This window comes from Oxyura jamaicensis, chromosome 15 (genome assembly GCF_011077185.1).
Source record: "Oxyura jamaicensis isolate SHBP4307 breed ruddy duck chromosome 15, BPBGC_Ojam_1.0, whole genome shotgun sequence".
Lineage (NCBI taxonomy): Eukaryota > Metazoa > Chordata > Aves > Anseriformes > Anatidae > Oxyura > Oxyura jamaicensis.
Window position 1 is genome coordinate 7,583,906 of NC_048907.1, and position 16,598 is coordinate 7,600,503.

Genomic DNA, 16,598 nt, shown 5'->3' on the forward strand with positions numbered 1-16,598 from the left:
TGCAAAACATACACCTTATTTTTGCTTCTGTTATACACCAGATGAACAAGCTTGGAGAGTCTCTCTCAGTTTCCTGTTGACCTTCAGCTGCCTGCTTCCACATTTACAGAGCTACTTTTATTCAGCTTGATTTCATGCATCTACGCCTTGCTAAGCCAGTTGCTATGAGGAAAGTGCTGGTGGATGAGGGAATTTTTAAACCAGAGAAATTTGGCACACAAGTCCAGCATTACACCTCCACAAGAAGCAGCCAGCAATCATGACTTACATGCATAACAGAATTGTCAAAGAACTTGTTACAAAAGGAGTTGCCTGCAAGGTAATTCAAGAGCAGGGGTAGCCTACAAAAAGTTTCCAACATGTGGATTTGGATTTTTTTCAGTATTTCTAATAGCTGTAACATCATATCAATCAACCCCCCTAAAAGGTGGGATATGATGGCTGTGATGACTCCACCTTTGCATCACATGCTCATTCTGATCCTTTACCTTCTTAGGAATGCAGAATCCTGGCACATGCTCTCCTTTGGCCTCGTTCCCTACAACCCGGATGTCCCTGTGTAAGTCCTCAATGAGGGCAAGCTGGTTCCCAGCATCTAATTTCTGCAGGAGAAAGGGGTAAGACAAAGATGAGGTAACATCACAACCAGCTTTTCTTTCTGAATTCTCAGGTCTGTCAAGAGAAGGCAGCTGTTTCCTGCCTCTTCCAAAGGCTTGCTCCTTCACTCGCAATGCTGATGTCAAGCTCAGCTGTTAGGTCTCAAATCTTTGCTGCATTTGCAAACGTAAATGGCGTTTACAGTCAAAACAAAAGGTTCAATTCAGGCAGTATTTTAGCAGCTCTATCCCTTCTTCCTCCTTGCCAACCATTACCACCGTAACCTTTTTAAGCTGCGTCTTACCTTGGTGATGGAATTAAGTGCATCCCAGCTTTCATTCAGAACTACAGGATTGGTATCATTAAATAGTCGTATCAAGCCTGAAACCAGGTTCTTGAGATGCCCAGTGTAGTCTGCTTTTGTCTTGGAGCAGTAGATATTCAGAATGACAGCTGCTGCTTGTCTCATTCCCAGCTCAGGGCTGCGGGTAGCTTCTAGCAAATCTTCAGTTATAATTCTCTGTCCAACATCATCTTCCACGGACAATATTACAGACTGGCAGTTTGCCATCTCCTAAAGAGTCCAAATTAACTTTACATTAACTCTCAAATAGAATAAAGCCAGATTTAGCACCAGGTTTGCCCGAGCATTATCTCTTACATAAATACGACAATATATCCCACTTGCTGATCTTTTCTTATGGAATAACTGGTCACATTGCCATTAAAGGCTCAATTCAGAACCAATTTCCCACTCATATTTCAGTCCTTATACTTAGTGACAAATTTTAGGGTTAAAAAAAGCTATAAATGGGTCGCCAGTCCTGGAGCAAAGACAGGTATATAATCAACTCTCAAAATTTAACAAGTGACCTGAACTGTTGCACAGATAGCTCTGCAGCTGCAGAAGGGCTAACTTCCAAAAATTAGCGTAGCTCAGTCTGCCTGGTCTTATTTACCCCCAGACACCATGGGTCTTGTCAGATAACTTTTTTTTTTGATGTAAGTAGGTTGAGGCTTTGCATCATAACACTAATTACAAGGACGTCTAGAAGCTGAGTGAAAGGGCACCTACAGCAGACAGAAAAGAAGACTTTATCACCAACATTCCCAATTCACCAACTTGTGTACATGTCTATATTCAGTCACAGCTCCAGGATGTTCTCTGGAGTCCAAATAACAGATGTTTCTGAAAGCAGTTAAGAAGGAGTGCTGCGTGCAAAATAGGAGATTTTCTCCTTCCAGCCCTTTAATCTCTCAGTCTTCTATACCAATAATAAATAAAGTTAACTAGACACTCTGGCAGTTCTCCAAGAATAAGTAAACTGAGAATTGCATCTTGTCGCAGGCCAAAGAGACTTTCATACAGATACAAATGGATTTGGAAAGCATATGTTTTTCAACTCTCAATATGCCACCAGGCAAGAAAACTCAGCCTGAAGAAGCTAGTGGATGGAATATGCAATCTGTGAATCTAGACAACACAGATTCTGTGCTGAGAAGTAAACCCAAAGCACTATCTTCAGGCAACCAGTCATAACAGAGAACTGAACCGTGCTACTTGCCAGTTGCTCTTCACTAGTCCCCAGCTTCTCTTTCAGTGCAGACATCATAGCAGGCAGGATGACACTCAAGTGCCTTGTCAGAGCATCCCCTGCTACTGATGAGAGGAAAGCTAGCACACGGGTGTTCACAGGGGGAGTAGTCAGCTAAAAACAAAACAAAACAAAAATAAAAAATGAGACAAGCAAGAAATTGCTTCAGAAGGAATGAATTTTAAGTAATCTGTAACAGGAGAAAGTTTTAAGTATGAGTGCGTCACAACCGCAGTGACAATGTTTTGAGCATAAAATCGGAAGAAAATTTAAAAATACTTTGTCATCAGTCCAAAGAAATCTGGCAGAAAATAGAATAAAAACATAGCTCTGAAGTTTAAAATTTGTTTCCAGTTGTACCTTTGGCACCAAATAAGGCAACACCACACGGCTCTTGACAGCCATAACTTGTTTAAGACCGTCCACAGCAAAGTCAGATGTCTCTTCATTATCCTACAGGGAGAGAGAACATTACAAACCTGAGACATGATTTGTGACACACCAAGCTAAACCCTGTTTCAAGTGACAATTCACCACGTGATCATACGATCAGTACTTACACAGGTCCTTCTATCTAAAAATGCTCTTCTATTATATAGCTAAAACCTAAACAAGCTCTTGCATCACATTTTTCTGATGTGACATATCAGGCATGGTGGCCAATTTATAGAGGTGACAATGGCAATTCCCTAGCAGAGCCAGATGCAGAAATTCTTAGGCTTGTGCATTAGCCACAAGACTTGCCCTGCTGATGGCTAGCATGACTAGGACGAGACAATGTAGAGATGCCACTCCCTGGAAGGGTCTGCCAATGCAAGCTTCCCTCTCCTTTAAGCTAGTCATTCAAAACTTGTCCCACAACATCATTAAGTTGTTGACTAATGTTGAGTAATACTTACCAGCTGCTTCAACAAAAATGGCAGGATGTCCTCAAGAGCTTGATGTCCAATTGTTGAGTGCAACTGTTCAAATGTTTTAGCTGCGGCCTCTCTGACTTCTTCCAGAGGGTCACACAGAGCTTTTCTCACGGTAGGAACTAGGGACTCGGAGAAAACCAGTACCTGAAAACGTAGAGATAAAATTACAGAATATCTAAAGCAAAATGGACACGTGCATCTCAGTAGAATAGCTAAGAACAGAAATTTGCACAGTGGAAACTAAGTTTCTGTTTGCTTGAAATATACTGAAAGAAAATAAGGATTAATCAAAGATTTTCAGTGCTCTAAAGATACCTTGTGATGTGTTTTTTTTTTTATTATGATAGCTCATAAAAGTCAGAACTGTGCAATGGTTTAAATATATCAACAGATGCAAATGTGTACATTTGCCTCAATAGCAACTCATTAATTATAAGTCCTGAATCCAGTCTGTAAAAGAAGTCCAATACTGTCACTGTATTTTTGTGTCTCAACTGCAACCCCAGCATTGTAACAAATACCTAGGAAATGGCAGATTTCACCTTCCTTATTTAACTTACCGCATCTCTGCTGGTAGATTTCATTATCTCGCTCAGCCCAATGCAGACTCCTTGTCTTTCATCATTCTTGTCTGACCTCAGTCCATCTTCCAGAATAGGAATGATTTCAGGAAGGATCTTCTCTCCTAACTTCCGGACAAGGTCTCCTAATGTCCGTGCTGCAACCTATCCCCCCCAAAATAATGAATTATTTTCTTGTTTTATAAAACTTAAGAAGCTAAACTTTGAGCAAAAGTTAGCTTTTGACTATAAACTACCATTTATCATATAGACAGAGTAGTAGCAATGGAAACAGCGCTATAACAAGTAGTCAGAAAACAGTCTTACTGTCATCACAGTTGCCTTCAGTAAAGAGAGAACTCTTATAACTCACTCTCAGTACAATTAAATTCATTATAGTTTTAGAGTGATTCATAAAAAAATGATCCTGTGTTCTTCATGAATTAGTTTATTAGTTTATAATGTCTGCAGTAACAGAAATACATTACTCAGTTTCTCACCGTTCGCTTATCTGCGCAAGTACTGGCTAAGAATTTCAGCAGAAGCCCAAAGAGGGTTGGTAAAATCTCACGCAGTGTGCGAGGAGTGTTTGAGACTACAATCTTCCAGACATGTAAGGAGGCTTGACGCACTACCAGCTGGGTGTCAGAGCGGCCCATGTACAGCCCTGCCAGCACCCTGTTCCTCCTCTCCACACCAAGAGCATTAATGATAGCCTGAAAAGAAAGAGCACAAAATTGTATTATCCACTCCTGAAACTTCCAAAAAGAACAAGATACATACTTATTCAATTTGTCTTTCCAGTAGGCTTTCCAAGATCATTTTAAAAAAGCACAGTAGATGGGAACTGCTTTACCTTGTTTGATTGGGCTGTTCCAAAGTTGTCATCCTCTGAGGCAGTTTCTGTGGTCATTTTTCCAGTGACTCCTGAGATATGGAATAAAAGATCTCCAAGGAGCTGAACTGAGCTAAACCTGGCAACAGAAAGCAAGTCAAGTGTTACCAACAGGGTAATCAGGCAGTCCCTGTCCAAATACAGCAACATATCAAATAGAGATATGAATAAAATGCAAGGCAAAGAGTTAGGTCAGCACTGAAATGCTGTATGGGCTGATAAATAAGATCATTCTGCCTACATGACTGTGAACAAGCATGCTGGAGAGAAGGGGAAGGAATGAATTCCAAGCCAGACAGGACGAGAGAGCGCCTGTATCAATGTATCAGGGGATTCTGTGGATTCTGAAAAGGAAGATGACATTGCCAGTGTCTGTGCCAACCCAAAAGACATTCACCTCAGATAAAGGCAACCATCAGCACTCAGCTGACACAAGCCTCTTAGTACAACTAATTTTTGAGCTACTGCTATTAGCTGTGAGCGCTCCACTGCACATTTCCATACACAAGTGAACAATACCTTATTCAGCACTTTGAAAAATGAGGAACAATATGTTTGCGACTAAATATTGCCACATCAGCTACCTTGGAAGTGCTTTTCAGAGTCACTATCAGAATTAATAATCTAGTAGGAATGTTTTGCAGGTACCAGGAAACCTGATCCATGGCTGGCAGGGCTTCTCAGGCTCGGTGCTATAAGGCATCATAATCAACAAGCAAAAAGAAACATTTGCTTTTGCTCCCTAGGAGGTCTCTGCATTTGCTTGAAAAGCAACAGTCTTAATCATACCAGTTTTCTAAGCATGGGAAGTCTGTAGTTAAGACGGTTATACCCTACCTTATCCTCCACAAATCATCAAACAGGCCATCCTCAAGCTGTGGCAGGAGAAGCGCGATGGCAGTCTCAGCATACATACTTATGATTCTCTGGCCAGCACGCAGGGCAGTGTCTCTCACAAACTCATTCTCATCTGCTAGTGCCTGAACAGAGAGAGAAGTGTTTGTGAAAACTGTTTTGTTGTTGTTGTTGTTTTTCTAGGTCTCTGCTACATACCTTAAGGATACAAGGGATGATGGGGCCAACGTAGGGAATGAACTTGTCTCCAAAGGTAATTGGCAGGTAGTTGAACATCATGATATAACCATCCCGCACGTGTGGAGCGATATCCACTTTACTGGCAGTAGCCACAATCTCTGGCATAAGTTTCTCCAGCTTCTCCACCCCCAAACCAGCCATAACTTCAGCCAGACCTGGAGAAAAAGCGCAAGTAACAGAGCTGATAAACGCCAGAAACAAGCTAATCTGATTCAATAGGAGAAAGCCTGAGCTCAGTATTCAGACACAGCTGTCCTCACCTTGAGCAGCACCAGATCGGTCCACTGAGCTCTGCTCATACGTCAGTGTCTCCATCAGCCATGGCAACAAATCCTCAAAGCATGATTCTCCCATGCCCTTTACCATGGCTCCCAGGGCTTTTGCAGACACTGTACGCACCTAACAGACAAGAGAAACAATAGATTTGTAAGATACCCTGTCAAAGTTACTAAGACAGAGATGTGTCAGCCTTATTATAGATCCACAGAAGATGATGATAACATTTAACATAATGCACTGAAACAGTATTTGTACAAAAAGACTTACTTCAGGTACAGGATCCAGCAGAGATGCCTTCAGTCCAGGAGTCACACTGGGTAGGTAAGGAGCCAGATCCTGAAACAAAGAGCCCAAATATTAAATACTAGATTCAAAATGAGAAAAACTTAAATCATCTTTATGTAACAGGCAGTTCAGCCCCTTATTATTAGCAATCACCCTTAACATCTTGAGAGTTCAATCAGTTCCTTTTAAAACCCTGCAAATGAGCACGCTGGATTGTTCTCTAAGTAGAAGAAAGAACACCAGTTCCGTGCAAACCACTCAAAACCTTTTTGATGCTCAGCCATAACTTAGCGCTTTGTATCTAAGGAAAATCCAACACTCTTAACATTTACACAAGGCTTAAATATAGAGATTATCAGCACAAAAATTGAACACGGTTCTTTAGCCTACAGTGAGGTTGTACAAATACTTTTCAAACAAACCCAGGATCCATTTGTAAGTGACTGATCTGTGTTTCACTGGTAGTAATTTTGCTTGTTTATTTGTTAAGGCATTTTATATATGGTAAAAATTAAAAGACTTCTCTTGCAGGGATAAATCCGGTAATACCTAGATGAGGAAAGTGCAAAGCTAACGGTCTCAAGCTCCTGAGAATTTTCACTGCCTTTATAGCCCCTGTCTGTTCATTTACATACATTTAATTAAAGCTGCCTGGATTCTAATATTGTTTACCTTAATAACAAAATCCCCAAACCAAATAAATTATCCCCAGTGCTTTCTCCCTTAGCTTCTACACAGTAAATATAGCATACAGTTAGAAAGCTCCTTTAGTGCTGTACCTTCTGATCAGTCAGGGAGTACATGTTCCCAATAATCTGCGCAGCCATTTTCCTCGTGTCTGTGGAACGATCTTGAAAAGCTCTCTGAACAATTGGCATAATAAGAGCTAACGATGGAGCATCAATGAAATGGACAAATTTGGTATCCAGCAGAGTCTGCAGACACTTCTGAGTCTTCCTGGAAGGGTCAGTGAGAGCATCCAACAGAACTGGAGCGATTGCTGAATGTTTTTAAAAGGGAGAGAAAATACCTTATTTGTACATAAAACAAAAACACATGCCAGGGTGAGCTGGTGTTCTCTCACAAGATGCTTTACATCCTCTTAAAGCATTCAGAAGCATAGGAACAGAGAAAACCCTAACAACATTAGCTGACAAAACAGAAAGGAGCATTCACAAAAAGCCCTGAAGCAGAAAGCTGTTGTGAAGCTTTCATGTTATACTGCTATAGATTTAGCTTCATTTCTTCAGAAGTTAAGATTTAATCCTAAATGCAGTGAACAAACTTTGCTATTATAAACCATGGTCATTTTTCAGCACTAGAGATGCAGACAGTTCTTACCAAGGATCTCTGGATTCCTGATGACAGACCCAATCTGCCTGAGAGCTTGCTGACCCGCATTCTGCACCTTCACGTGAGAGTCTGTGAGCACTTCAGTAAGTTTTGGCACAATATTGGGTAAGCAGGAAGAGAGCTGCTTGGGAGCACAGTATGCCATGGCTCCCAGCAGTTCCACTGACCCTGTGCATGAAGAACACAAAAAGAAAGAAAAATGCAAAATAATACACGTCATTAAGAAGAGAACATTTACCTCAAATGCCAATCTACAAGTGATCTGAGCAGAGAACACACAGAACAGCTGAAATGCATTAAGCCACTCTATGCACTTTAAAATACAAAAACTATTTTTGTTTTCTTTAGTACCAGGAAAAAAAAGGACAGGACAGGTGGGTTGGGAAAGGAATCATCTAGCTTCTGGACTACTTCTGGAAAGATGAGGGATAAAAAGCATCCCTTGCATCCTCCAGGAGAATTTCCTCAGGTATCATAAAATGATTTGGGTTGGAAGGGACCTTCAAGATTATCTAACTCCAACCACGGGCAGGGACACCTCACACTAGGTCAAATTGCTCAAAGCCCCATCCAACAACCTGGCCTCAAACACTTCCAGGGATGGGGCATCCACAGCTTCTCTGGGCAACCTCTTCCAGTGCCTCACCACCCTCTCAGTAGAGAATTTCTTCCTAATATCTAACCTAAATCTATGTTCTTTTAGTGTAAAGCCATTACCCCTTGCCCTGTCACTACACTCCCTGACAAAAAGTCCCTCCCCAGCCTTCCTGTAGCCCCCTTTAGGTACCAGAAGGCTGCTATAAGGCCTGCCTGGAGCCTTCTCTTCTCCAGGCTGAGCAACCCCAACTCCCCAACTTTCCTGTAGCCCCCCTTAGGTACTTACGGATACTTATTTAGGTACTTGTTTAGGTACTTATTATTAGCTGCTTATTCCTGCATCCTTACCTCTATAAAGATGCAGGAATAGGCAAGGGGAACAACAGCAAAAGTAACTGTGAGTTAGTCTTAGTCATGTCCGTCAGATATTGGTCCATACCAGCTTTGGTTCTCCAAGATTCCTCTTCCAGTGCTGCAAGAAGAGATGGCAAAACCAACTTCACCCCGTGAGTACTCAGGTTGCTCATCACTGCTTTGGCACAGTCATCTGCAGCCTCCAAGGAGAAGAGAACATTTACAAGGTGTCACAACATGGTTTTTCCCTCTTCACTCAACGACTCAATGGGAACAAGGCCTTCAAGTAAAATTGTGTCTAAGTCCAACAATGCAGCTAACCAAAAGTAGCTCCCACTTAATGGCCATTGAAATAAGATGCTTTTAATTATTAAGAAGATCAAGTTGTATTAGTGGCATCTCAAGGCATGTGTAACCTTCTCAATCTGCCTAACTATAAACAGTATTCATATCCATTCCATTTCTGTTTTCTCCTAACTGCATGTTGTCAGAAATCTGAGGCCTCTTACCTCTCGCACATACTGGTTCCCATCTCCAAAACAAAGCAGCAAGTGAGGTAGCACGTGAACCACGTACGGCTCAAAGAGCTTTCCAAGCATGCTGCACAGCATCTCAAAGGCAAACAGAGCCCCTAAATAAACATAAAGGATAGTCAGAAGAAAATAAACATAAAGGATAGTCAGGGGAAAACATAACTTCATTTAGAGAGAACAGAAAGAGGAAATATAATTTGACAGATATCTGTAGAATTCCTCCAAAATCCCTCAAATCTCAAAAAAATCTCTTGCTTTCTTGCAGTTGTGGCAAGCACTGCCATGGATATTTGTGGTCTCAGAAAGGACAGCAAGAGGCTCGGTAACATTAAACCCACGTAACAGTCCTGACTCCTAGCTTTGGTAAATAGAAATAAGGACAGGAAACATCCAGCATCACAAGGAAAAACTAGGCTCTGAAAACCTCTCTAGACCAGCTGAAACAGAGCACGTACTGCCTCAAGAGGCAGAAGCCCACCTAGCAACACCTGCCTTTGAAATCAGGAGGCAGGGATACAAACATACTGACTAGGACCAGATAACCTTCTCCCACCACAATGCAAATAGACCAGTTTTAGGACACAGTACACAGTCAGCGGCTTCATGACAGACAGTCCTCGTTTCCTATGCTGCAAACTTTTGTAAAATAAATGTAAAGAAAAGTGCAAGGTATCATTCAATATGACCACAGCAGTAGTAGGTAAAGGTGAAGTATTCAGAAGGAAAAGCCTTTCAGAAGGAAAAGTTCCTTACCTTCACGTCGACGGAAGTTCTTCTTGTCCTGAATAGCATCGGTCAGCGTGGTCATCATCTCCTGCTGCTTGAGAGAAAGGATGCCAAGGCCCTTCACCAGGCCTGCCAGCCCATAAGCTGCACCTTTGCGCTCAGCATACTTATCCGATTCTAAAAGCAGCTGCATCAGCTTCTGTATCATTCCTCCTGCATCTTCCTTAATTGCAGGCACCAGTGGTGGTAAACAGCTTGCCACTGACTCCTGAACCTGTAAAACAATCCACCAGCTGTCAGATCACTAAATACTGATCACTAAAGTAATTTTCCCCCAGGTTGTACCCACAATGAGAGCTGTCTGTCACCAGAGCCATTTTTCATCTGTCTGACATCAGTGTTAACCTGCCTCTGTGTGGAACATGGGGACTCCTCCAAGAAAGCACCCACCTGCTGAGATGGTGTGGACAAGGCTGCTATCAGTTTGCCAACAATTGGTTTCACTTTAGGGTCACTCTTGTCCAGATGTTTTGCCAGTGAACCCATCAGAATGACCACACTCTGCCTCACAGCATCATAGCTGGCATCATTAGGAGCATTTTTCAGGAATTCTTCAAACACTGGCAAGAGAGAGTTAACATTGTCCTGAAAAACAAAACCACAGAACTTGCCACTAGAGTCCACTCAGAATGAGATTTGCTATGCTCAGTGGACTTGTTTGTTCTTCTCTGAGCCAACAAACCGAACAATCAGACAGTATTTACAGTTCATTTAATATGCCACATCACATAAATCCTTGTGTCATCCTGACAGGCAACAAATATTTCCTGCTAGAGAGAAGTTAGTCCTTAAAAATTAGATCCCCAAAGCTGTCAGCACAATGTTCTGCAAGAAGCAGTGCAAGTTACCAGGCAAGACTGCTGGCCTAAACATGAGTGCCTGCTCTTTTGCTTGTTCCATTTGCAAAGAAAAAACAGAAAGGTAAAGCAAACTTCACACTGCTTTTCTAAGAAACAGAAGGGAAGACAATATAATGGAAATACTCTGACTGTCATCACCTGTCAAGAGAAGCCATAAAGGCATTTGCAAGACACAAGAGTGATAACAGAGCAGAAACACTGAGCTTAACAGGAATATAGAGGACTGTCCAGAAGAGGCGACTGGCACATGAGGAAAACAGGAGATGAGCAATTTACATCCACTAAACCTCTCCCATCTTTGTGAGGAAGGTCGTGATCCTTAGTTCTTGGAATAATTTCAGTTGTTATAAAGTTTAATTAAACCAACAATCAGAAAGCTTTCAAATTTTGCTTCCCATGAGGTCTGAAAGGGAAATATCACCTTCCCAGAATTAAAAGATTGGCTGTATGATTTTACTTTTGCTACTCTAGTGGTATAGCATTAACTACAGTTAATTCGGGCTATTTCTTTTTTTTTTTATATCAATGACAGAATCATGGTTGTAGCCAACATTAATCACTAACAGAACATCACTGATCAAAAAAAATCCTACTATATGAAAGTTTCAGCCATTACAAGTAACAACTCCATCTAAGTAAAATAAGTACATCAATGGGCTCCAACACGGTATCTAAATTTTCATCCCACCTGTTTCCACTGCTAGAGAGAGAAGCATGCAGACTTACTTTGCCATGAGTGTTGAGTGTTGAAAGAGCTGCATCCAACATGCACTTCCTGACTTCAGGACTGCGATCATTCAGGGCATCCGGTACGAAAAACTGAAAGAGTGGCTTCACCTGAGAACTGTCCAGATGCTGCGAGAGCTTGTTAAGGGCCAAAGCTATGCCACACCTGTAAAGACAGTGAGCTGAGTGAGCTTACTGACTTCTGACAGCATTTGCTTGAAGTCTCAATTGTATCTGCTATCAACAGTACATTAAAGAAATTAAGAGAGAGAGCTATGAAATCAGAGGGCTTCAGAGCGTCCAAGCTAAGTGCATTTCATTACATAACCCCATGCTGCAGGTTCCCAAAAGGACAACAATCCTTCAGCCAAATAATGTCTTTTATGCTGATTAAGCATTACGGATACTTGGGCCAACACACAGACATCAGGATCACTTCATCTACTGCTGAAATACAGCAGCTGTACCACAGCGTACATCAGCACTAAACAGATGAGCTTAAGAGAGCAAACAAGATGGTCTCCAATTAGACCTGTCTAGGGCATGCAAGTAGACAAAAAGTAATTATGCAAACTGGAATTCTTTCAGTTCATTAAGGCTAGCACTGCTGCCTGCTTCTCTTGCAACAATCACTTGCCCACACAGAGGTTGGAATCCGGTAAGATAGGACAAGATTCAGAGAGACTGATAGGGAAAGATCCTGTTCTTAACAGAAGGGCATAGAGAAGATAGCACCAAGTACTTGGATGGAAGTGAGAGCATCTCAATTTGGAATGCCCAGCCTGCTTGAGGGGCACAAATATTCTTAACAAGAAGGAACCATGAAACCAGCAAGTCAATACAACTACGTGTATTTTGTCCTTGAACATTCCCTTATAGAAATCTAAGTGTAGAAACACTGCCTAGATATATAAATAAAAATCTGGAACACTACTTGGATGCATGAGAAGTGAGGAGATAAATGAGAAGATAACTGTACCTTGCTTCCCACTGGTCAGGTGGTGATTCAGATATCACTCGTCCCAAAGCATCCAAAACTGGAGGTGGCCTCTGCAAGGAGGGAAATTTCATCAGAATGCCTTTTCCAAGGACACAAGCACAGAGAACACTGTCAGGCATACCTGCAATGCCATTTTTAAAACACTGCAGAGAGGTATGATACCACTAGCAGAAAAGCATAATAAAAAACAAGCAGAGTGCTAGTTCAGGACCAAAAAAAAACCTTAATTCTAGCCTCTGCTCTGCCACAGTCTTCCACCTAAGCCATATTCACCTGTGTAATGAATGGTGCCATTATTCACTGTTAACTTGAGGACCAATACATTAATGTTTGTGATAAGCTCAAACAGCAACAGTAAGCTTCCTGTATATCCTCAGGGCAGACAAAAGGAAAAATGATCTTTAAAAGATAGAAATTATAGCACAAGCTTGGGCCTGTCAACCCTTTATGACAAGAGTACTTACATAGAGCTTCTCCTGGTAAATTTCTGTAAGTTTATTCATAACCTCTGCTGCTTGGTTTTGATACTGAGCTACAGCTCTGGAAAGAGCTTCAGCACCTGCTTGTCGCACTGCCTCTTCATGGTAGATAACATCTTTGATCAGCAGAGAACAGAGGTCAGGCTGCAGCTCCAGACCCATGGACTCCCACAACCTGCAGCACACACAGAGGCAACAGATCCCCCTTCAGGTAGAGAAGCCACTGCTACGTGCCACATAAGGCTGACCCAAACCTGCCCTCTGCCTGCAGGAGGCAAAGCCCCCGCCGGTAAAGCTTCACAAGGTGAGCAATAGAGAGACCCCCTTACAATCCAATCAGCTAGAAAGAACTCTCACCTCTCTGCCAATTTCTGTATTTCATCTTCCACATCAAATTTTACTACCCAAAGGCGACGCAACAGGTTCAGTCCATTCTTTTCATCACTGTCTGGGGTTGGTAGCACCATTTGTAGCTCCATCAGTCCCTGAATTAATTTACAGGCGAATCAGTGCAAAGATCTGATTTTAGAAACAGATACTTTAAAACACTTGAAACTTTTGCCAAGCCAAGCTCTCAGTAATTGGAAATATCAAAATTTATGCACACTTGTGCAGCACCAGGTTGTGCTCTGGTGACTACGGTCTTTTCTGTTCCTAAGAACAGAGAAACTAGCTCAGGAGAGCTAAGCAGAAATTTGTTTGATGGCAAAGAAAAAGAAAAAGCACCCTCAGTTTTTTTGGTTTTATCTTCTTCGAAGTGACTAAGCCTGAAGCTTTCCAAAAACACCAGGCCCAATATAGACAAAGCAATTTTTTGACAGCTTCTCCCTTTGAGACTAAGCTCTATGCAATTTTAAATAGAAAATGGTAAGCTGTTGTAATTACACTTGTTTTAACAAAACAGAAGTGAGGATAGACCCAGAGTATACTCCTTTCCACCAGGTAAATCTTGCACAAAGAGCATTACTCATAGCATTAACATTCAGTAGCTAAAGCCTCCTCCTGCAGACATATCGCCCAAGGACAAGGATCACAGCTGAAGCCTCTCTTCAACTGTTGGAGAAGATTCACCTGAAAGAAGTCAGTGTAACCATGAGTTGTTCCCACCTACCCTGAGAGCTGCATCTCGAACATTCATGCACGGAGACTGCAGGGCCTGCAGTAACACATCAATCTCCTCCTGTTCCGCGTAGGCACAGCCGTCCTCCCCACTGCTACTCGTGCACAGGGAGGTCAGCGCATTGGAAGCCAGAACCTGAAATGCCGAGAGGAAGCATTAGAGATTCCACCACTGCCCTCTTCTTCTCTGCATTTGATCAAAGGAAGCTCAGGTGGGCGTTGAGTGCTATCACAAGCAAAGAAATTCTGAAAGAACAGAGATGAGGCTTCAGGATGAAAATAAGAACTGACGAGTTCAGTCCAATCCCATGCCTTTTTCTTACTATTGGTCTTCCTGCTACCTCATCCTATTGATCAAACTTTACTGCTGGTCACTCCAGGGAGTGACTACTGATTTTCTTTGACTGAACAAGGCCTTAGAGAAGAAATAAAATGACACCTGGGGAAAACTGAAGACTGACGCATAAAACTCACAGGAAAAAAAAAAAAAAAAACACAGGTATTTTACCCCCCACCCCAACACACACACAAAATACCGTAAACATAGGAGACAAATGATAATACATCAACCACCAGCCTTGGGGACCAGGCAGATGTATTTCTCTCGCTTAGATGCTGATGAAACTGAGGCAGAATCCTGACAGTGGTTATGAAGCCAAGGACTCACCTGTAACCGTGGAGAACCTGTTCCTATCACCCTGGTCAGCAGAAGCAACATGTCCCTTCGGGGCAGCAACTCCGGGCCATTCTGAAAGAAGAGGAGGGGAGAAAAACCCTTACATTTTGTGACTCCAAAGAACCTTGGCTGTATATGGCCCTCCTTATTTAACCACAATAAAAACCTCAGTCCAGGCACATGGCCAAAACCTGTGACAGAAAACAGTCAAACATTGTTACCTAACCAGCAGAACTAATCTGCTTTGTCCACTTTACACATTAGCTGTTTCATCCCATCCCTCAGCTGTACAGCTGCTGAGGAAGGTCACCTCATCCCCACAGCTCTCACTTACCTCATCCACCAGCAAAGCCTGGCCATTTGCTGATGATCTCAGCTGAGCGTGAACCGTAAGGATCTGCAGAATCTTGACCAGGAACTCCTCCGTGTCTTCACTGTTATGGGGCGTCTCGATCATAACAGTCTTTAGGAGAGGAAAAACTAAGGAAAATGCTGGAGCTGATAATGGGGCAGCACCTGTGAAAAGGAAAAACAATCCTGTGAGCACAACTGTTTACCATTTTATAATACTGACTAGAAAAGAAAAATACAAAACGTACACTTTGTAGGTTCTAACAGACATTGCGAGCTCCAACCTTACATATAAATGTGCTAAGTGACCCTAAGTATTTCTGTGCCCCTAAAAACACAGGGTCTATGGGATGCTGTCTTGTGTATCTAGACTTACCCCATACAGACAGCGCTTAGCCCATTGAAAGCAGCTTGCACAGCCTGCCACCTGTTTAGTCCCTGTCACTTTGCCACTTAGTGGCAGCAACATTAGGGTTCCAACACTGACATTTGGCACTCAGATCTACCTAATGTTCTTGCATGCTATATCGATGAGCTGGCTCTAATTAAAGTCATATTAGGATTACAGATTACTTCCAATGCTATAATATTTCAAAAAAATGCACACAGCAGACGCAATTTGCTGAGCAAAATCCACTGAAACAATTCAATGGATTAAAGTAGATGGACATGCAAAACCATGGTTTTGTCTCTACAGACCATACTCAGGGGACGGGGCAGATGTGACAAAATTAAACCAATACACAATCAGTGTTGAAATTAAAAATCTAATATTTAAATTGCATTAAGTTTGCATGTACACTCTCTGAGAATTCACTTGAATTAAACTAAAAAACCATTATGGTCAATTTTATTCTAAGCAATGGGATCCACACAGGGATCTGATATAATTTAACTAACTCATTGTTAAAGTTGTTTTGTCCCAAAGTAGTAGCTTATTTGCCAGCTGTATTCCTTTTCAACACTTCCTACCAACCTAACAAACCTGTCACTCCAGCCTTCATTTGGATTCTTGAGAATGAGGTTTCTCTAATTCTGGCACAAGGCTCAAGCCCTCTTCCCCCTAGAAAAAAAATTAAAGCTTTTGGATTCCTGTTGTTAAAGACTTTGATTCTTCCTTCTCACCAGGGCTTGGCTATGGAACATAACTAGAGCTTGTTTCAGTCTTCCAGTTAGTCCAAAGCAATAAGTTTAAAGAAAAACTGAACGCTACAATTAAGAAAAAGAAAGAATGATTCTTTTAGGTTTCAAGCTAAACTGTCAGCACCACATACTTGCTGAGTATATATATGGTTAAGTGCAGAATGTATTCTTGAACAGATGCCTGTGGGCCTCTAGTTGGAGTCATGCTTTTATATACTGTTAAAACTAAAGTACTGGATATCTAGGGAAAACGTTTGCTTTCAACATCCTATCTGCTGTCAGAGAACGCCACAATTTAGATTTCTAAGATGCAGACGAAGAGCACTGCAGATACAATACTGCAGTATTATTAGTCAGCTTATGTAGGGCATAGATACTGCAGAAGTAGTTCAAGGGAG

General features: G+C 41.9%; 1 protein-coding gene across 2 annotated transcripts in view; it reads right to left on the reverse strand.

The window, feature by feature from the left end:
* GCN1 (GCN1 activator of EIF2AK4) overlaps positions 1–16,598 on the reverse strand; it is a 42,579-nt gene that overhangs the window by 7,891 nt on the left and 18,090 nt on the right. For both annotated transcript variants that reach the window (XM_035340589.1, XM_035340588.1), the window contains exons 26-50: positions 15,041–15,222; positions 14,698–14,778; positions 14,023–14,166; positions 13,269–13,396; positions 12,897–13,086; positions 12,412–12,482; positions 11,433–11,598; positions 10,237–10,431; positions 9,814–10,060; positions 9,037–9,158; positions 8,613–8,727; positions 7,565–7,744; positions 7,003–7,223; positions 6,206–6,274; positions 5,920–6,058; positions 5,618–5,814; positions 5,402–5,544; positions 4,526–4,643; positions 4,170–4,385; positions 3,670–3,834; positions 3,092–3,253; positions 2,553–2,645; positions 2,163–2,306; positions 902–1,171; positions 489–602 (exon numbers count right to left, since the gene is read on the reverse strand). In XM_035340589.1, the coding sequence (XP_035196480.1) occupies positions 489–602; positions 902–1,171; positions 2,163–2,306; positions 2,553–2,645; positions 3,092–3,253; positions 3,670–3,834; positions 4,170–4,385; positions 4,526–4,643; positions 5,402–5,544; positions 5,618–5,814; positions 5,920–6,058; positions 6,206–6,274; positions 7,003–7,223; positions 7,565–7,744; positions 8,613–8,727; positions 9,037–9,158; positions 9,814–10,060; positions 10,237–10,431; positions 11,433–11,598; positions 12,412–12,482; positions 12,897–13,086; positions 13,269–13,396; positions 14,023–14,166; positions 14,698–14,778; positions 15,041–15,222 (3,872 nt within the window). The remainder of the gene's footprint in view (positions 1–488; positions 603–901; positions 1,172–2,162; positions 2,307–2,552; positions 2,646–3,091; positions 3,254–3,669; positions 3,835–4,169; positions 4,386–4,525; positions 4,644–5,401; positions 5,545–5,617; positions 5,815–5,919; positions 6,059–6,205; positions 6,275–7,002; positions 7,224–7,564; positions 7,745–8,612; positions 8,728–9,036; positions 9,159–9,813; positions 10,061–10,236; positions 10,432–11,432; positions 11,599–12,411; positions 12,483–12,896; positions 13,087–13,268; positions 13,397–14,022; positions 14,167–14,697; positions 14,779–15,040; positions 15,223–16,598) is intronic.